At 45.8% G+C, this 21520-nt stretch overlaps 1 protein-coding gene across 7 annotated transcripts in view; it reads left to right on the top strand.

Annotated features, from left to right (window-relative positions):
* The first annotated feature begins 499 nt into the window (after nt 1-499).
* Vps13B (vacuolar protein sorting 13B) overlaps nt 500-21520 on the top strand; it is a 121402-nt gene continuing 100381 nt past the window's right edge. For 2 of the 7 annotated variants that reach the window (XM_065435095.2, XM_065435093.2), the window contains exons 1-12: nt 533-613; nt 974-1051; nt 2270-2538; nt 4124-4418; nt 5017-5329; nt 6295-6485; nt 9573-9800; nt 12840-13071; nt 13454-13648; nt 14307-14476; nt 15783-15983; nt 18188-18500. In XM_065435095.2, the coding sequence (XP_065291167.2) occupies nt 548-613; nt 974-1051; nt 2270-2538; nt 4124-4418; nt 5017-5329; nt 6295-6485; nt 9573-9800; nt 12840-13071; nt 13454-13648; nt 14307-14476; nt 15783-15983; nt 18188-18500 (2551 nt within the window). In that variant the 5' untranslated portion in view covers nt 533-547. Of the gene's footprint in view, nt 772-828; nt 906-973; nt 1086-2269; nt 2539-4123; nt 4419-5016; nt 5330-6294; nt 6486-9572; nt 9801-12839; nt 13072-13453; nt 13649-14306; nt 14477-15782; nt 15984-18187; nt 18501-21520 lie in introns of those variants that run through there. The other 5 variants (XM_065435097.2, XM_065435096.2, XM_065435098.2 and 2 more) reach the window with 5 other exon arrangements.

Below are 21520 nucleotides of genomic sequence, written 5' to 3'. Positions count from 1 at the left end.
AGCCTCATGTGCCGCCTCGTTTAGGGTTGGGGGCATCGCCGATCTTTGGTCCTCAGTGTTCTGGGAACCAGTATATGACGTGGTTCTTAATTCCTTTCTTTAGGTGTTCATTATGACTGGCACGTACTGCCAAATCAGCGTCCAAAAGCCAGTGTCAACTTTCTCTAAAAGCATCGTACGTGATGTTACATGCTTCAGTCCGTACTAATATGTCAACGAGACCTGCGTGCTGTGTCTCACTCGCGTCTTGCGCATTACAATCAAATATGATGGGGAATTCTCATATCTAGTTACCACTCAAGAGCCCAAGCAGCCTTTATGCGTCTGTGATTAAAGGCGCGCACATAAGTACCTCTAAGTGCAGGTTGAGGAGACTGGACTTTCAAATTTCAAATATATGAACAGAAGTACATGCGCAGTGAGTCGTACGCTGACCGACTCTGTGGTGCCCGATAGATATCACAGGCGCAGGGAAACGCTTTCTGCTTCAAGGTGGCGGCGACGATATGGAGGGATTTTGGCATGGCAGCGGCAACCCTGAAGGAATATGGCGGCGCCCACAGTAAACTTTCAGCAGGACTTTCAGGAGCGTCAATCAGCTGCGCAGGCGAGCGTAGGTAGTCCCCTTTCAGCAACTGGGATACAGCTGCCCTCTTCCCGGGGCATCGGACCAGCGTCGCACCATCGCATGCGTGCTTGTGCCTTGCGTGCATCCTTCGGTAGGCGCTGGCCCGTGTAAACATGGGGGATCTAGCGAGACGCTAGTAGCAGGTAGCACCGATCTTTACTACGTGTAAATAACCACTATCATCAGCTGCGCAACCCGTTTCCTTGTTTGGGTCCGTCACGAGCTGAGTGTCGTATCTGATGGCCGGAGCGCGCCGTCTAAACATAAACCTCAGAAGGTTGATAGTGCTGCTTGTCTTCGACGGCCGGTGTTTCGTGTCTCATGCGCGATATCATTGCCTTTCAGAGCGAAGAGAGATCCCTGAGGAGTCATGTTCAAAATAGAATCGTACGTGACTCCTCTGATCCTCAGCTATGTGAGCAAGTACGTCAAAAATATTCGGCCAGAGGACTCCCAGGTAACAACACCGCGCTTATTTGTTTATGTAATATATGTGGATGTGGTATTAAAAGGGAGATACTCGCTGGCGGATTAATCCACCTCTTAATATTACTGTTATACCGTTGGAGCAGTTGGGTAATGTGCGTTTCGTCGCACTGCTTCGTATTAACAGACGATGTGGTTTTGTGCGCTAGTGTATATTTACTCTTAAAGGAAGAAAGAAATAATGAAAAGATAAAAGAGGTTAGCATTACGTAATGCACGTTTCTCGTTGTCCTTTTTTCTCTAACCCCGTGATCATTTATTTCTCCAATTATAATGAAGCATTGCTCCCACGAAAGGATTTTGTCTAATTACCGTGCAGTTTTGTGACGTGTTCAGTCGTGCACCTTCACAAGAAGAACTGTAGTGAGCTTGGTTTGTAGCAACAGCCGATTCTCACGTCACTGCAGGTGAGATTCAATGCCAACCTCCTGATGACAGTTGATCACAGGTTGTTGACCTCTTGCGGTGTTAAGTGACGGCAGCGGTAGTAGTTCTGTCAATATTTTTTTAAGGAGCTTCTCATTCACCGTTATAAAAAACGATTGCCAGAGCAGCTGCGATAACCTCTTTAAATATTGTTATTCTGCAGTTGTCTGCAGAATAAAGACATTGACACATCAGACAGAAGTGCCATAATCATTATGAGCATTGCAAAAATTGGACAGGTCGCGGGATCGAATCCTGGACACGCGGCCGTATTTATGGGGGCGAAATGCGAAAACACCCGTGTACTTGGATTTAGGTGCACGTTAAAGGACCCCAGGTGGCCTAAATTTCCGGAGACCCCCACTATGACGTGCCTTATAATTAGACCGTGGTTTCGGTACGTAAAACCCCATAATAATTTTTTTTTAATTGGACAGCTGACACCCAAAATTGATGGTTCATTCCACCCATGAGTTTTTTGCCCATTCATGTGCCATGATCAGTCTTCCCGTCTACTAGTGGGTGCACTTTTGTATCAAGTTTGAGTTTCCTCTGTGATGTCTACATCTTGGTTATCTCAATTGCATGTAGATGGGATCACCCGAGGCCTAGGTCATAGTCATTGATTGAATGTATACACAATTGGCATGTGATAACAAAGAGAACTAGGCACATAGGTTAGTGACACCTGTATAGCTGTCATCATTCTTTTACTTATTTACCCCATAGCTTTCACTCTGGGGCGGTGATGCTGTCTTCAGCAACTTGGACCTACGACTTGAAGCACTAGAGCAAGAGCTGCGGCTTCCTTTCCGCCTTGTCAATGGTCACATTCACGAGTTGCGCATCCATGTGCCATGGACCAAGCTCACCTCAGAGCCTGTTGTCATCACTGTCAACACCATTGAGTGCGTGCTACGGCTTGGTGAATCTTCAGCCAGCTCCTCTTCATCCTCCGTGTCATCCACACCTTCAACAACTCGGTTTAGGCGAGTAAGGTATGCAAATGACCTCCTTCTCTTGTATAATAATTGTTTTGATTTTGACTCCTAAACCTGCAATGTAAGTTGCAAGGGACACGTTAGGGGAAAGCTACAACAGCAAGACATGGAATGGTGGTAAGGGAAATAGGCTCTGAGGAGGGCAGTTTCAATGCTTTGAATGCTCAATGCTTCAATGGTGCTGCAATTACCTAAAAATCTATGAATGTGAAGCCATGCATCTTCTGACAAGGAAGTGGATGCAAGCATGTACAGTCGGCCAGAAAAGTTTACAGGATAGGGATTTATGAAAAAAACTTAATTCCAGCGAAGCCTGCGCACATAGCCTCAAGTAATAGGAGGAGTAGGAGGAAAGAAAGGGAGAAGGCAGAGGTGTTAACCAGAGGTGCATCTAGTTGGGTACTGTTATGTTTCGCCTACGACACGCGGTATGGCCGGCGCGGATGCAATGGATGCCGGGGCTTCGTTCAAAGCGGCGGACATTTTAGCTCGGTCGGCGCTGCCGCAACGCCTCCCTGCCAAGCGCGTCCAGGCATGTTTCAATGCCACGTGTCTTCGTGTTGCGTGTGTGTGTGTGTGCATGTTGGTGCCCACGCTTGTCAAAGCGCGGCAGCCGGGGAGAGGAGCTCCCCCAACTGTGAAGCGAGGAGGTCTGGCCGGCGCCGGCCCGGCGGATGCGTCACCTACTCGTCTCAACGTGTCTCTCAGCGCGTCCGTGCCCCGCCGTCACGTGTGCCTCTGACGAGGCGTTCCTTCTTGCCCTCGACTGCGAGAGTATAAAAGCAGCTGCCCCCGGACGCCAAGAGAGAGGCTCCGAATTCTTCCGTCGAGTAGCGTGCTCTCCCGTCTCTCCACTTCGGTCGACCTGACCGGCCGCTCTTTTGCGATGCTAGAATAAACAAGTTGTTCTGTTAGCAGTCGACTCATGCTTTGCCAGGACCTTCGGATGCTTCCAGTTGTGCCCCAGGCCGCCAGGCCAACGCTACCCTTGGGGCTTGCGACCCTCAGATTAGAACAGTACCCTACACTGGGGGACAGGAAAGGGGGAATAGAAAGATGAGGTAGAGAGAGGAGGGGGAGAAAAAAAAGTGCGGTGAGTTAGTGCAGGTACACGGAGGGTCCCACCAAGTCAAACGCATTCACACAGGCCAGTTGCCCTCAAGAAAGACAAAAGTGCCTTCACAGCCCTGTAGGCTGGCAAGCAATGGAGGCAGTTTCAAGTAGCACCTGTTCAATGTGTACATAGTAGCCATCACAACCTACACAGCAATGTAATAAATTAGAACTGTCATGGCTCATTAGAGCAGAAATTCACATTTGTCATGGAACCCACATTCAGTAAACTTATGTGGCCGGCTGTATGTCTTTTTGCAGCAAATGCCTTAAGTTAATGACATAAAGCATTTATAACTCTGGAGGAAGCCACCTCTCAGCTTTAAGTAGAAGTGACAATTTTTCTACATCAGGAGCTTAATGTACCAATTTAGCGTGGCTTAATGTTTTTCTTTGGTATCCCTTTAACATCTTGACAACCATCTGGGATAATGAGTAATTGTTTAATTGAAAGCTGATGTTTATGCAGTTCTGCCCGTGCTATCAGCCCTGATGGCGGCAGTTCCTCACAGACCCTCACTCAGCCCCCTGGCGGTTACCTGGGCGGCCTGCTGCAGCGCGTACTACACAACATCACGATTGTCCTCAACAATGTCATCCTCAAGTATGCTGAGGAGGACCTTGTCCTCTCACTCAACGTCAAGGCCGTTGAGGTGGCCTCTGCTGATGCCTCTTGGCAGCCGGCATTTGCACAGCTGGCCACAGAAGACCCCGTGCTGCGCAAACTTGTCTCCATGGAAGACGTCACCATTTGCCTGGACAAGGTGTGCAGAACGTCAGATCCAGGTTATGGAACGAATCCTGTTTGGACGACTGCAGAATGTCGTCCAAAGTGCTTATCTAGCATCCCAATTGTATGTCTGTGTCTAGTAACAAAACTACCTCCTAACATAGCAGAGGTTATGTTTGTTTAAATCTAAGCCAGCTTTGACTCAGTTCATGCATGAAAACGGTTCACAGGAAGGAAGAAAATGTATCCCTGAATGTAAGCTAACTAAGAGAAAGAGCAAAAGCACAAATTTTTGACATTTGAAAGAGCGTTTGAGCATTTGCATTAGCTAGCTTACTTGCCTCACCACTGCCCATCTCCTTGTCAGCATAGTCTAATTCTTTGTCAGTCTGCTCCCACCAAGGATAGCCCTTTCAGCAGGAAATAGGATAAGTGCCTAGTAACTGAAAATGTTTACATTGTTGGGCATAATGTCATTTTCTGATCTGCGATGGTCGCAGTAGAGGATTGCATTAGGTACACTAACTGTGCAACCTGCTATATTGTAGTTCAAACAATGCTAGCCACCATTGTTCTTGCAGTAGAACATCCGGCTTGAAAGCCGAGCTCCTCATTTTGCAACTTGAATGCAGCGTGATGCCAGTGGCAAGATTGAGGCGTACCAGGAGCCCCTGCTCTACCGGTGCTTTGTGCTAGGGCGGCTTCACATGCGTTATGATGGGAGTGGCCGTCCAAGTGCACTGCGTTTCCACGTCTCGTGCGAGCGGCTCGATCTGTCGCTGACTGATCAGCAGCTGCCACTGTTTGTGCGCCTCTTGGAGCTTTGCCTGGCACTGTACTATGGCCGCCTCGCGTGCAGTCCTGTGGAGGAATCTCGTGAAGCCCCGTCATCTGACCAGTCGCAGTCTCCAACATCATGGGTGTCCTCCGGCACCACTCCCGCTGGTGAGTTTGGTGATAGTCCCTGGTGCTTTCAACTTTGTGCAGCAGTAAGCTAAGGCTTACTGTCTACAAATGTAAGATATGTTCGATTCACGCATTCCTCGCACCTTTTGCACAATGTGCTGCACCACAGCCTTCGGTTCCACTTTGCGAAAATCACTCTGCTGCACTGCAGCCTTCCATAGCAGCTTGGTGCAGGCAAAGTTCCACCATGGTACAGGGAACCTCTGCATATTTCGGCGAGCTGGTGCAGCCGAAGTGCATGGTATCATGTAGATGATGCTCACTAGGGTGACGTTTGCTGACACAGTGGGGCATTTCCAGAGTACATTTCCAGAACCCGCATCCTCCATGTGATGTATGCAATGCTCTACCATAACATACAAGGATAGCACACGTGTCTTTATTGGCCAGTTGCCTACTCGCTTGTTCACATACTACATGATGCCTGTGGTTCATTCGGGGTGTGCTGCGCTCGCTGCTATGACTCTCAGTGGCACTGGCTATTGCCCCCGGACTAGATTAGCATGCATATACATATACTGAAGGGAGTGGATGAGCGGAAAGCCACTGTCATAACTCAGTTGATAGAGCATCGTAACTTTTCATGCAGAGGTTGCTGGTACGGGTCCCACCAGCAGCAAGTTGTCTTTTCTGCCACTCTAATTTCCCTTTTCGATATTATTCCTACATTTGATCTGATAAAACAGTTAATTTTCCAGATTCTTTCCTGGCTTCATTGTTTGTTAGCCTCGTATAGTCATTTCTAACAAGAACTCGTGTGCCTTGATTCCTCAGATTGTTTTCACTCAAGGCCTGTATGTTTGCTTTTTGCCTGCTGACTACATCGCTTAGTGCATCTTCGGCACTAGAAACTACTGAAATCAGTACGTTGCATTCAAACTCTGTTGAATGACACCATGCATGCACTCTGAATTGCACTGCCTTTTTTTTTTCCAATTCATCAGAGGGGGACCCTGGCAGTGAGCAGGGATGGGGAGCTTGGGCGTGGTCCATGGTGCCGCAGATTCTGCCCACCTGGGAGGAAGAGGCACTAGGGATGGATGACTGTGTTGGTGACCCTACATTGGTAGACACAGGCTGGCCTACATTGTACCATGTGGGCTGCTACGTGGCGAAAGCGACCTGTGTCTTTAAGGTGAGTCTCTTGAATAGAACATTCAGGATGAGCCTCCCAGGCAGAAAAACACAGCGGCAGTGTATAGATTTGTTCAGATGCTGTGTGCGACCTGTTGGGGCAACTCAGTGGCTATGGCCTTGTTTTGCATAGCACAAGGTCTCAGGTTCAACTGCTGGTTCCAACGTTCGCATTGCAATGGTGTTGGGGTGCAAAGTCACTTGTGTATCCTGCTTTGGGTGCGTGTTGAAGAATCGGTGGAGGTCAAAATTAACCCAGACACCTCCACCATGGCAGCCTCCAAAGCCCTCCAAGCAGCTTTGGGACGTTTTACAGGGTGTCTACCAAACGGGAAAACCGGGAAAACCGGGAGAACCGGGAATTCTCAGGGATTTTGAATAGTCTGGAAATACTCAGGGGAAAACTCAGGCAATTTGTGCTTCTATCAGGGAAAATTAGCTGTAATTTTATTGAAAGCAAACGAAAGTCGGGATAGTGCTGGCTTGAGTAACAGAGGGATCGTAACGAATCGTATTTTGACGCCGTGTCGTCGGCTGGAGGAGTTTACAGTGTGCAATCAACGACAGACCTTTCGGACGCCAGATAATTCGGACAACTTCGTGGTGCCACCACGTACCCCATAGAATTAATGTGTAAGAGCGTCTCAAATTTCGGACGCAAGAACGCTTTGCCGTCCGACTTCCGGACTTTTGCCGCAGGTCCGAAACGGCACTAATCAAAGCCACCATTTCTGCCGTTTTAATTGCCTCGCCGCCTTGAACCGGCGCGCTCCGACGCAGATCCGCTGGCAGCCGTAGCCACTACCGCGGCAAACGCCAGGCCGGTGCTTCGACACGTTCGCTATTAAGCTTCTTGCCGTTCAGCGCCATGTTTTTTATTGAAAGAATTCATCGCTGCCAGCAACGGCACCGACTCCGCCTTTGTGGTCCTCGCGTTTGGCTTCAAAGCTCGGAAAGCACGACGCGTTGCAGAATGCCATGTCCCGAATGTCAGCTTCGCCTCAATGCAGCAATGTCACGCGGTGAAGCATAAAAAGCGTGGGAAGGGGCAATTGTCACGGGACACAGTATGTATTCCTTAATTGTACACGTGTCTACCTGCCATCTCCTGTCACAGTACGAGCACCGATATGCCTAATAAGTGTACTGGCAGGCCTTTTCGGATGTTCCTGTGGCGCTTTGAGTCCTTAAGGGCAGTAAAATTCACGCATTCATTTTTTCGAACTGCCTGGCTTTTCGGACGTTTTCGCGGCCCCTAGGGAGTCCGAAAAATCGGACTTTGACTGAAAATCGGACTTTAACTGTAAAACTGACCAAGAGAATCCTTTAAATGGTCCGTAGGATGAACATGGGGTGGAAGCAGGACGTGAACAGAAAGGACTTATATGCAATGGGTAATGAACAGGAAAGGAAGTGTGCCGCTGCTTCCTTTAAGGAGCTTGAGTGTTGACTGATGCCAAGATGCAGGTGTTCCTCATCCAAAGCAAAATAAACGCTTTAAAGCAGTGAAATGCAACACTGAGGCGTTGTGTGCGGGATGAGAGTACGTCAGGAAAGTTGAGGTTGACCCACCAGCTGTTGAGAGAGAATCTCACTTACGACAAAGTTCAGGCCTCATACCAAGGAGCTTGCTATCAGTTGATAAAAAAGCTCACATCCCCTTAGGTTACGCTGTCCACATTTGTGGACGCGGCTTACTTTTGTCATTTTAGTGCAGTGGTAGCAAGAAATAGAGCACAAACATTAAGCTTATTAAACATTCTGATAACCTAAATTACTTCCATTTTACTTCAAAGCGATATGTATCAATACAGAATACTGCTTTGGTGAAGGCACTACCGTGTTTTATGTGACATTTGACGTGGAGCATGTCGGTATTAACCTTGAAATATATTTTTTCTTTCTTGACATGCTTGAAGCCAATGAATAACTTGTGCATGTAATTCGAGCAGAAGATTTAATCATTTTTATGAAGAAACGAAGCATGACTGACATTAAATTATTCAAATATTTACTTACTCTGTAATTACAATGACTCATAATAAAATGCTATAAGAGTCATTTTGTTCTTTTCAGCAGAGTCTCAAGCAACATCTATGTTTCACACATGTATCAACAGTCATGCATAATTCGTGACTGAAGGGGATATTCGAAAATATTTATTTCCTTATGGATCTCCTTTTTATTCGTATTTGATAATGTTCAATTTGATTAGCAATGAGTCTTACTAACTTTTTTAAAGGTATTTTTTTTTTGCTGTGCACTTTAATAAAGCCTCTCTTCTGATTTCTTTTTGAATAAAATAAATGCTACTCCTTACTATTCAAACTGGATTAAGTCGGTTTGCTTATCTTTTAGCATGATCACTAGAGAGTGACAGCATCAGGCAACAAGGTGTCAGCCTGTCTTGACATAAAACAAGGTTCTGTGTCAGTCAGGGAATATTGCAAAGCCACTCAGGGAAAACCTGGAAAACTCAGGGAATTTGGAAATGTAAACTTGGTAGACACCCTGGTTTAGCCCCACAATGAATTTATTAAGGTATGGGTCAGTCATCAGCTGTACCGCATTTAATTGTCAAGACCCATCCTTGCGTACAACTTTTTCAAGCAAAATTTTGCAGAAGAACAAGCTTCACCAAACATCAGATTTCGAATGCATGCTCTTTCAATATTGCTAGATACCACTGCTAACTGTTTTAAAGTTGCTGGAACAGCATGAGGAGGATGGCACCGAGGGCAACCACCTTTGGGAGTGTTCCGTCAAGGTAGGAAGCTCCAGTTGTGACGGCAGCGACATTGAGAATGAAGTTGAAGAATAAAGTGGAACTTAATTGTTGCTTCGAAATCTTGAACGAATGTGCGTAGCTAGTGTTTCCGTTATTCTGTGCGTCGTTAATGACGTCATCACAGTTCTGGCTTGTAGTCATGTGCTTGACTTATGTTAGCCACACTCTGCCAAGATTTCAAAGAAGGTGTCGGTCTTATGCAACTATGTACAGAAAGCTTTGTGGGGCTCTGCAAAGTGACAACTGAGAGATGTGGCCTTAGGTGATGTGTGGAGGCTGCAATTTTGTTCTTTCTTGCAGACGACGAGGGAAGATGGTTTTGCAGGCCGTCTTTCTTCATCGCGGCGACAGAACACGACCGGGCGAGCACTACTGCAGTTGGAGTTACATGGTGCCACATGTGAGATGGCGCTGCAGGGGCTTACATGGGTGCATCTCCAAGTGGGAGTCACGGGGGCCGCAATCTCTGGATCTGAGCGCTGCGCTTGTGGATTTGACGAGGCAATGCGGCGTAATGGCAGGTCAAAGGTGTGTCTCACTGTTTTTGGGCCGCAACCAGATACATGCGATTTTTGAGTGACAAGTGACAGATTGTCGCTTGTCACATCGCCAGTCTTTGGCCAGCCAGAAAATTTTCTTGTAGCCCAGAATTCCGTGCGGCAACTTCTGCTGGGTACAGCGTCATTGCACCGCAACATGGCAGCAACCAGTCGACCTGCTTCGATCTGAATATGCTCTTGCAAATTGCTCTGTACTGTGACAGCAGTAAATAAATTGTAAAATCAGCCATCGCTTCGTTTCATCTCAAGCTGAGGTCAAAGTATTGGCATTGTTTTGTAGTTATTACTGAGATCAATTGTTTGTTTTGACTCTGTTATGCTTCGGATGCCACCGAGAACTGTGAAAGTGTTTTGAGTTTTGCTCACCAGATGCCAGCCATGGCATTTCACGCTGGTGGCCTGGTGGCATGGGACGAAATTCCACTGGTGATAACAGCATAGCAAAGCTAGCTTTAATACAGCTTGGTTAAAACATTGGTTTCACGGTACGTTTGTGCTAGGCGCATGATTGTATTTATTTGGACAACAATGTAAATTTCTTACAACTTTTTTTTTTCATTGTTGCATCCAATGTGACAGTACATCCAGTGACATCCAATGCGATGTGACAGCGTGACAGGGTTTGCCTGTCATGTATGTCACTTGTCATTGTCACTTGAATGTTGCATGCACGTCGTTGCCGCTTTAGTGTTTCATTGATATCAATCTTGTAGAATGAGTTATGCTGAAAAGATGACATGTGAATGGGTATTGTACAGTATTTGTTTTGGGTGAGCTAATTCATTGCACGCCTAGCACAGCTCACAGCATGAATCATTATTCACACGTACAGCATTCCAAAAGCCCATTTTATTCTATGCCATGCCCTTATATACCTGTGAGGGGACCACAAATTGGCTACAGTCATCAACCAATAATTCACACTTGATGGGGACTGCCTAAAGGTCCAAGTGATCGGGAGTCCAAAACATCATATTTATCAGAAAAGGACTTACTTCATCCCACAAGTGTGGCCAACAAAACTTGTTGAAGCTTTGCATGCACATGCACTTGCCTGTCACTTGGTCAGTCTGTATTGCAACCATTGTCATGCTGTCACTACAGACAAAGGACAGTCAGTGCATGCACCGCATCTCTACCCCTGGCAACTTACTCGTAAACAGAGTTTGACTGCGACAGTGAGATTGCAAGTTTCTCTAAAACAGTCAATGTCTGGCTCTTCCCTTGTTGCTCTCATTGATGTAAACATTGAAGGTGGAGTTAATGGCACTTAAAGCTGATTAATTTAATTAAGCTGCTTAATTAACCAATAAAAATTTATAATAGCAATCAAAGATGTTATTTGGGACTATGCTACTATTCAACATGTCTAGGAACATATACTGAATCTGTGGTACTGGCATGACCAACTTCAAATGTAGCCTTTACAATTTAGCAGCTTAGCTTGGCTTGTCCTGTGTTTTGGGCACGGTCGGCAACTACTCCAAAACGGTCAATGCCGGATGGTTGGCATGTCATGGTTGGCAAATATGGGTCAATTATGCTTCACTGTTTCCAGTTTCGAGGAGACGCCAGTGACATATCAGAGTAAAAACATCTCCCTTTCTGCTCGACTTGGTGAGCAGATTAGCACATGATTGGCAACCGAAGTTTGAATTGTTGAATGGTGTGCAGTAAGATGTCTGAAATTTCAGTCATAATTATACCGTAAGTCTATGTAACTAATGGCGGTGTCCTGGAGCTGTTCAAATAATAAAGCATGCCTGAATTATTGGTATCCGAATTATTGGTAAGCAATTGTATGATCTACACACCTTCTACATGTATTGATATATAGGTGTTGTGAAAAATAGCAGCACGGACATTGTTCGTGCCATGTCAAAAAGGTGCAGTTTATGAACTTTACTGGCAGTTGTTACCACTGCCCATGACTCTACCGCTAGTTGTGTACAGCCTGTTGGTGCTGTCAAAAATATGTGCCCTTTGAATGGACAGGGGTGTTTTAATATGCTTATCACTCTACTCTGTATCAGTGGTCCAAATCATAGAGTTTCTCACTACATTACCTAGGGGGAAATCTGGCGCTGCTGCGCTGTGGTATGCAAGGGAATGCCGGTATATTGTGGATTCGGATTGGCATCGTTCTCGTAGAGACAGGACACTTTGAAGACGCGCTTGGCAAGTGCCATTCCGTCTGTCACAATGATTCATTTTCTACTGGAACAGCACGTGAAAAGCTGTTTTAGCTTTATTATTACGCGAAAACATGTTTTGTTTAACTATGAGAACTTGTTATTGTGTGTACGACTACATGTTACGTAAAAAGTATCAGCGGGCTGCTAAAGTTGGAGGACAGACGACAAGGTTCGTGCTCGCTTTGAAACAGTTGGTCGTCTGTTCTTGCTTTTCTTCGCTTGGTCATGCATCGTGGATGAATAAAGATGTAATATGCGTGAAGGGAAACATTTTATGAAGATTTTACTTTGAGAACGCGTTATTTGCTTAGCCATATCCACGTTTTAGATGAAGCCTCTTACAACACCAGCCAACACGAGCCTCGCAGACACATATACCGTCATTCCCATGACGGCACGGTGCCCCCTTAAGAAACTCCCATAGACGGTGCCGCCAGATTACCCTCTATATGTTCTAGTGAGAAACTCTATGGTCCAAATATTTTGCAGAAGTTTTTATTTTTCTCTTCCTGTTTCCAAACCAAGAGTAATAAGTGTTCTTATTGCAGGAAAGAAGCTTAGTTAGCCACATATTATTTCCATGAGGAACTCAAGGCACACTGCAGTGACTGGTAGACAGCATCATATGATAAACTTGGCCCTTGTCTTTAAACAGCAGCGTGGTATAATACAACACAGGCATGATGCGTCTGTAATAGCACTAGCAGGGGTAAATAACCACTATAAATGACGATGTGTTTGGCATGAGTCGTAATACTTGCATGCTAGCTGGGGCAGCAATGTATTTTCCAACAGCTCTGCTGTTCTTACAGGGAGCAGCCATGTACCTGAGAGCTGGAGTCACTACAGGTGGCCACACGTACAATCACCTCACAGGCTCGCTCTTCGACCCACTTGCACCTGAAAACTCTGGCCAAATACGTGAGCCTGAGCCTGGATTGGACGCACACGTCGAACGACTCACAGAGTTGGCCATGGCCGAACGCTTCCCAGCCCTGTGCATGGACTACCTGTATGAGCTGCAAATTCCCGAAGACTGGGATGGTAAATGCCTCTTCTGCCTTTGCAGTTATTATGTTTCACTTTCTCACAAGACAGAAGTTAAGCTCCAGTACCAGTTTCAAACACTGGTGACCAAACCGTTTTTTTTTTTTTCTGCAGGTTTTTCCAGTATTCACAATTAACAACTATTATCACACAGGCGACACATTTCCAACCTTTACCGAGCAAGTGTTTAGCCTGTTGAATTAATCTCTTTTTGCAGATAACAAATTAATTGTGTCATCATTCACTTACATTGTGTAGATAAAAGTTGTCTGCATGTCTCTATAATGAACAGTGAAAATGCTGTTTTCTCTTTTTTGGGGGGTCCTAATTGCTACTTATACCTTTATCGCCGATTTTTTTTTTTTTCATTTCTTATCAGATTCAAATGAAGCTGAGGAACCTTGCACTGTGGCATTTCTTGAGAGCTCGAATTGGGTTGAGCGTTCCCTGTGTCGCTCTGTGATTGGTCCCCTCATTATCGACATCACAAGTGGAACAGTGCATCGCCTTGAATGGATCCTGGAGTGTATCACAAATGGTCCTCCAAGGCCGACTTATGGACAAGAGGAAATCGGTATTCCTTTCTTCTTCGTGCAACAATGTATTCTCACTTCCTGCTTTAATGAAGCAGAAGTTGTGAACCTCACTGCAGCACTGCCGAGAATGTTTAGACTAAGTTAGGGAGGGGCAGTCCCAGTATCTGCCTCCAGGGGCAGCTGGACTAGCTGACTGGCAGTAAACAATGCCATGTCACGGGAAATTTGTTCAGAGTGTCTGCCTATTTTAAAGTTTTCTAATTAAATTTGAATTTAGATTGGTGGCTTTGGTGCTCTGCTACTGAACAAGAGATTGCAGGCTCAGTTCCCAGTGACGGTGCCCAATTCAGACAGAGATAGAATAGAGTGCACTTGTGTGCTGAGATTTAGATGCATGGTAAAGAACGTGAATTTGTCGGATCGACCATTCACATCTTGTGAACTCCCTCTCATCAGCTGTTCTTGGTAACGAATGGGGGTTTTGGCCGGTCTGCCATTTGAAGCTAAAGAGTTTGAATTAATCGAAGGCATTGATTGAATTAGGCAGTTTCATGATGCATTGAAAACATACCATGGTTATTGAAGGATTTATGTGTTTTAATTAACCAGAATAATGAATTATTTGAGTTCAAATTATTGGGAATCGACTGTGGAACATTCCCGAGATGGGCAGCTCATGTGTGTCTGGATTTTCAGCGCCCCTACCATTCCCACTGGCCATGCCAAATGAAGAGCAGCTGGAAAGGCTTTGCCAGTTTGTTCCAAGCCGCACATATCGTCTGGCCATACTGAAGCCCCGAATTAGACTCTGCCCTGCCACACACTCGACCGGAGACAGCCCACGACAGAAGTCCGTGCTCCGTCGGGTAAGGGTCTTCCAGCTACTTCTTTCTGGGCTACCTGCAGTGTGCATAAGCTAGCTATATGTGTATTTTTTTGCCCAATGTTGTCAAATTACTGCCAGTTTTCAAACCTTGCCTACACGTGCCACAATAACATGACACCTTCTGTTGCCTGCTGTGCCTGATGTCCTAATTGCCAATGGCACCATATGGCAGGCAATGAAGATGAATTGCATATGACATGTCCTCAGAGATCATTTGGTGGTAAAACATGGCCAAGCTTGCTACCACATGACAGACAAGGAAGACTGGCCACTCACGGTTAAGTCATCCCAGAAACCATGTCATGTGTAAGCTGCTTCTGTTGGTTGCCATGTGGCAGGGCCCTCTCCAGAGTTGGCTTGGCGAGGGCTGGATGCAAATAGACGGTTTTGTGTGTGTGTTTCAAGAGTGTTTTCAAGTTATCCTAACGTAGAAGACGCACTTTTATGTCTTTTCAAATAAAAGGAACACTTGTGCTTCACAAATATTCATAATTTTTGTGAGTTTTATGACTAAATTGAATTTGTATATTTCTGACCACCTGCAGATTAGAATTTTCATAAACCTGTGGGGTTCTATTCTGCCACACAACCAGGGCTCACCGTTCTCCTCCTTGCCCGCTGTATTTCTGCGGTGAAAACCAGAAGTTTGCCAGGGTACCTGTTTGTAAGCGGGAAAATCTTCTATACTCTATAGAAAGCGGTCACTTGAGGTGTGGCATTAAGCAACCGACAGTAATCTAGAAGCATCGCTTGATCACATGTCTGTGTTTTTCTCTAGGTCACTTGTGTGCTACCAAAGGTGTGGTGTTTTCTAGAACAAGAATTGGTTATGAACTAAGGGTGACACAAGAACATTGCCACCTAACATTCCTCACTTCCTACCCACTGGGTCGTCACACCAATATGCATCATTCTAATTGGACGTTCTTGAAGAGGAGGAGCTTTTAGCTTGTGAATGATAACTATAGTGTTAACCTTGTAGAAAAAAATATACTATGATGCTGGAGTACGAGCTGACAGAGTTGTGATGTGTGGTAGTTGCTCTTCCCACCCATATGAATATGCCATACATATGCCTCTTCAGGACAAAAGGCATGTGCATACTCTCCCTTTCCCGTAGAGTTTTGTGTGCTGTTTTCGACATTAACCAGTGTTTTCTAACTGTATGTCTTCTACCTGTGTAGTGTTTCTTGCAAGCGTGCATATGAGGATTTGCTTTTTTGACCTGTATGGGCTTTTGCAATGTTTCAGTTGTACGTTCATTCTCTTTATTTGCTTTTGAGCAGAAGTTCTCGCGAGATGAACCTGGCCCACCGAGTTCGCTGATCAGCTCCTGCCTGCCCTTGCTGGAGCTTCAGCTTGCGTGCCTCGACATGTCACTGTCAAAGCCGATGTACCCGCGAAGGATGACCGCCCTACTGGCAGTGGATGAAGGGGCACTCCCAGACGCTGTCCGGCAGCAGTGCTTCTCTCACACCCAAGCAAAGGTAGTGACAACTTTGCCAGAGGGAATGCACTACTGTAGTAGCACCGCACAGCTGTCTCAAGCTTAAAGGGACCAACAAACAATTTTTTTACAATCCATTTTTTTTTAGTGTAACAGAAGGCTTACCGGTCACAGTGTCCAGTCCTACAGTGGTAACTTGGAAAACATTGTGGAGCATTTTTTGTGAGAGTTTTTCGATCTGCAGTGCTGATAAAGTTGTGCGCTGGAAACATGTTGGAAACAGTTATATGTGAACACGATAGGGATTATATGCCGGCATTTATGGGAAGCAGACGACAAGTACAGCCCGAGCTGTAAGAAAGTAATATTTTGTTTATGAAGCCAATGTTCATGCAGTTCATGCTTTCTGAATTGTAGAATTATTTCTTCAATAATGGCTATGTGCTTTCATGGTTCCCTGTCCAACTGCTTCAGTCATAGACAAGTCAAGGCGTTCTCTTCAGCCAAACCAGGCTAGAATTTTCTAGAGCAAAATGGTGCTATTACAGCACCTAGTGCCAGAACCTATATATATTGCACAATCAGTCGATGTCATTTCATATCTTATAGGAAAACCACAGAACTCGAAAGTGCTTACTCGCAAACTCACATGCATATAAAAGCATGTACAAAAGCACTCGTTTGCACTGCCATGCAATAATAGATGCCACGGCCCTGCCGCTCTTCTTGTTGCCTTGAAAGTAGTAGTGCTTGTTAGCATCAACCTTTTTAGCTCGTAAAACACATAGAGTAAAGCACAAATGCCGATGTAATATAAGGACAGCAATTTTTGAACAATAATTATAGTGCACTTAATAACTGCCGGCTTATGAACTGAGCACATCCATATCATAATACCGAGGGTTCACCACCAGTTAGTGTGTAATACTGTTTTTTGTCGCTTTCTGTAGCAATTTAAATTTAAAGTTTCTACTTAAATCACAAACAGCGTGCTCAGTTCTGTGACTATAAACCATGTCTTTTTTTTTCATTTCCGCCTATGTTCTGTGACATGTTCTGGGTGGTTGTCGGTCCTTTACAGTCAACGATCAATTTTTCTATCGCGTTTGTGGCACCGCCACGTACTCCATAGAGCCAATGTATAAGAATGTCTGAAATTTCGTACACCGAAACCCTTTTCCGTCCGATATTCCTGAGTTTTTGCTGTGACCGTATGTCCGAAAGGGCATTAATCGAAGCCACTACCACCGCCGTTTTTATTACTCGTAGCCTTGAACCAGCGCTCCCGCGTGCCGATCGTCTGTCAGCCGTTGCCACCACCGCGTCAACATTAGGCCTAGCCGCTTCGATGTTCACTACCATGCTTCTTGCTGTTCGGTTCCGTGTTTTTCATTGAAAATATTTGCCCCTGTCAGCAATGGCACCGACTCTACCTTTGTCGTCCTCGCCTATGGCTTCCAAGTGCGCAAAACACGGCAAGGATCAAGGGTTGCGTGATGCCGGCTCCCACAAGTCAGTTTTGCCTTAATATAACAGTGTTAAGCAGTGAAGCATATTCGACGTATTGCGGTGGAACATATAAAAAGCTAAACGGAACCGCCATCATGAGACACATTATGTTACGAGCACTGATACTCCTACTAATAGTAGTGGCAGTCCCTTAGAACTATTTCGGATGTGCTTACAACAATTTGAGCGCTTGGGAAATAGTAAAAGGCATGCATTCACTTTTTCAGACTTTCGATTTTTCCGATGCTCTTGTGGCCCTAGGGTGTCCGAAAAATTGGACGTTGGCTGTAATCAGCTGAAGTTTAGAGTTCTTTCTTTGAAAGCCCCATAGAGTGAAAAAAGCAGGGCCTCGTGACAGACCTTGTCACTAGGGGATTTACATAGTAGATGGTCTTGACAAAAACTACATGTCCGTATGCAAAAACCTAGCCTATTTTTGAGAGCATAAGCTAGTGTGTCTTTTGACAGCAATAGTGAATGGGCCATAAGTGAATGGGTAGACTGGGTAGTGAAGTAACAGCAACATCAGCTTGTGCTGTCTGCTGACACTTTCTCATAGCAGCTGATCAGCATGTCATTGTCCTGGCTCGGTAACTGAATCACTCTAATCTCGCAGACACAGCCGATTCTCATTTATATCAGCAGGCGGGATGAGTAGCTGCTATGGTTACCATTACAGTGCAGAAATAATAATGCAAGGGGCGTTTGTTTTTCTTTATAATTTTCTTTCATCAGCTTTGGGGCCTGACTGTGGATCTAGCCGCTGCGTCAAACAAAGCATCAGCTCGTCCACCAGCTCGGGCAGTGGTTTTGAATCCAGCCTGGGCTACAATTACCATGCACTCCGTCTTGTGCCCCGGTGTCCTGGCTCATGGCCCAAACAGCCTGACACGGTCATGGAGCACGTTGGAAGTGGGCCCGCTGCACTTTTCGGCAAGTAAGCAGCGCGCCATGGCTGCCTTGGGGGTGTTGCTGTCCTGGCATTCAGGGCCTGCAGTCACCACTACACTGGGAGCCTCTTCACTTCTTGGGAACCTTGTTCATGAAGGTGAGCTGTAATATTCAATTCAGTTCCATTCAGTTTTATTTTTCAACATACCGTATTTACTCGATTCTAACGCGCCCTCGACTGTAATGCGCACCCGCTTGCAGTGACCTAAAAAGAGAAAAGTCCTTTATAGTACCGCGCATCGCATTCTTTCATTCAGAAATACAACTTTCTCTCATTTGGAAAAAACAAATATTTACTCCCAATGCACTAAAGTTACAATAACTAAAAAAAGTTGCAGTTTTGCCCACAAAGCAAAGCATCGATTACGATAGCAAATTAGTAGACAGCTATATGAAAAGTAAGGATAGTAGTTTTATCGCCCGTATAAACATTTAAACATTCACTTACTAGCTAAATGAACAAGCATGGGGTCAGGCGTGCACAGGCAAACATGATTACGTCTCACTCAATGACTGCAAAAGCTTTTTATCAAAATGCTGGAGCAAGGAAGTGCGGTAGCAGTAGCGAGGGAATTGACAAGGGAATGCTCTAGAGCATTGCACGCGTAATGCAAAGACGTGGGATCGCTCTCCACCTGCAGCAAGTTGTTTTTTCATCCACTTTACTTGCCATTAATTTATCATTTCTTCAATTTAATTAGTAAGTACAAGCAATTTCCCCTATGTTCTCCTTGGTGTCTCCTTGGTTAGCTTCTTATGATATGATTAATAAAAATTGAGCCACTTGGTTAACCCCCTTTCTTCTCATTCATTATGGTCGAGTCTGGCATTTTCATTCTGATGCAGCACCAACATGGCCATGTTGCTGGCACCTCAAAACTGAAACTGGCGAAGCCTAGTCGATCCAATAGTCACTGATCGTGCCCAAACCACAGGACAAGCGAAACCACAAAGTTGTAAAGGCTGCATTTGTGATTTGCCCGATTTGCTATGCGAGTTCTGTTATGTTCTTATCGTCTGCCCTTTATGGCTAGCTGATGCCATTAATAACATAGGCAGAGCATCGCTCTGACCACTCACGATGCGCAAAAAGAAATCGCATAAAAGGCAATCATTGCTAGAAAGCCACGAGCACAAACTGTTCAAGCCAAAGGCAAGCGTATGTGTGTGTAACAACATGTCGACAAACTTTGGTTGTATGCTCAGGCAATCACTTTTGAAGGTACTTTTACTTTTTCTACATTTCGCAGGGCTAGCACCAGACAGGTCAATGGGCAGCAGCGTTTCTGCATTGTGATAAGATAGCACGCTTTACACTGTGCCAAGAATGCCGTCGCTCATAGATGCCTACACATCTCGCACTAGCCATGCAAAATTGAAGGTGTGCCCGAAAGTGAAGATCCAAGAACACGACACACCCATTTTTGCCTCTATTTTCTCGCAAATTCGGTACTTCGGACTTCCAATTATTCTGACCTCTTGGTGGTCCTCGTCGACTCCAAGTGAGTGGTCAGCGACTGTATATTGAATGTGCACAATACGAAAACATTTGAGCATAAGAAAACAGGTGCATATACAAATGAACTCTAGATAGTATCGATACAGAGAGCACAGTAGACAAGGGAGTGAATACAAATTGTATCTTTTTGCTTTAACCCTTTCGCTGTCGGACCTTTCTGGCCGTGACGCACCCCCAGTGTCGGCTTGGTTTCAGGGAAAGAGCATAACAGGGAATGAACATAGCAATTTATTTTTGATTATAATTGGTATACAAGTAACATTGTCAATGCAATATGCACATTTCAGTGTTCTGCAGCTGCTGTTAGTAAGCATCATCATCATCAGCCTGACTATAAAATCCGTTTAACATCCGAATCTGACGATGCGGAACCCTCTTCCTAGCATGCGACTCTGTCCGAGTCTGAATCCGAGCTCGGCTCGTAATCTGAATCGAAATTGAGCCACTGCACCAATAAGCAGACGAAGGCCCCGCGCGCTGAGCCATCCGAAAGTAACCGCGCGCAGGGAGGATGCGCTTTCAGTCGCCCGCACAACGGAGAGAAATGTGACGTTGCGTGATCAAGAAGACAGAGGGAGATGGAAAAAGGCTAAAACAAAGTTCAAAGAGCTTTACGTTTACTGCTGCACGTCGGAAGCGAGGGTGCGGCGAGAGAGCGAAAGCAGCAATCGAGTCACCCTTTTCGGAGAGGCAACGGCACGTGCGCCTAAACTTGACGCGCCATAGCAGGCACACCAACAGAAGAAAAATAAAAACCTTCAAACCGGCGGAGATGGCAGAACAACCCTTGAACCCGTAACTTCACGCAGGCGACGCATGATCCAGCGAACGGGGAGCTACGCGCTACTCAGCAAAGAGAAAGTGGGGAGCGGCAGTCGCACCGTACTCTTCAATACATGTACTAACACAGGTCGAGGCGAATATACGAACTTGTAGAAAAAGTCAAAAGATGGCGTGGCCAATCCAGGAGCGCCAGCTTTGCGCTCAGGTGTGAAATTTTGAACGCACGATAGAGAACGTACACCGGTACGTTCTCATGCCGGTACGTGACACTGTGGGGAGGAAGCGCGATGACGTACCAGTACGTCCGTGACAGCGAAAGGGTTAATGTACAGCTTGCTCACATTTTTTTTTTTTCATAGCTTCTGCAGTTTTCTGTTCATTCCATGTTATGACCATTGTGGTCAGAACCAACGTTACTAGACTAGCTTCAGTTTTCAAACTCGGCGCCGTTGCGTGGAACCGCCACCTGCCCGCGCCTTCGTGGCGCAGCTTGACTTCCTCACTAGCCGGCTACGCGGGCGGGCTGGACTAAGCACGCAGTGCAGCATTGGTGTATCCTGTGGCTCATTGTTGACGGCTAATTTGAGCAAGCATGTCATCCGCGAAACTGTAGCCTTCATCGAGTTTGTTAAGAATATCAGCAGACGATGCCGATGTGCTGCGTACCTGGCTGCATAGGTGGCTATCGGAAGGATGTCGACAGTTCGGCGCGCCACTTTTTCTGTGCTCCCAGCAATGCGACGTTTCACTCGGTGTGGAACAGAGCAATTCCTCGTGCCGACCGGGAACTTTCTGCGAAATCCACGGCACGCACT

Source organism: Dermacentor albipictus, chromosome 7, assembly GCF_038994185.2.
Source record: "Dermacentor albipictus isolate Rhodes 1998 colony chromosome 7, USDA_Dalb.pri_finalv2, whole genome shotgun sequence".
NCBI lineage: Eukaryota > Metazoa > Arthropoda > Arachnida > Ixodida > Ixodidae > Dermacentor > Dermacentor albipictus.
The sequence above is the reverse complement of the archived record's forward strand: the minus strand, read 5'-3'. Positions and strand labels throughout refer to the sequence as shown.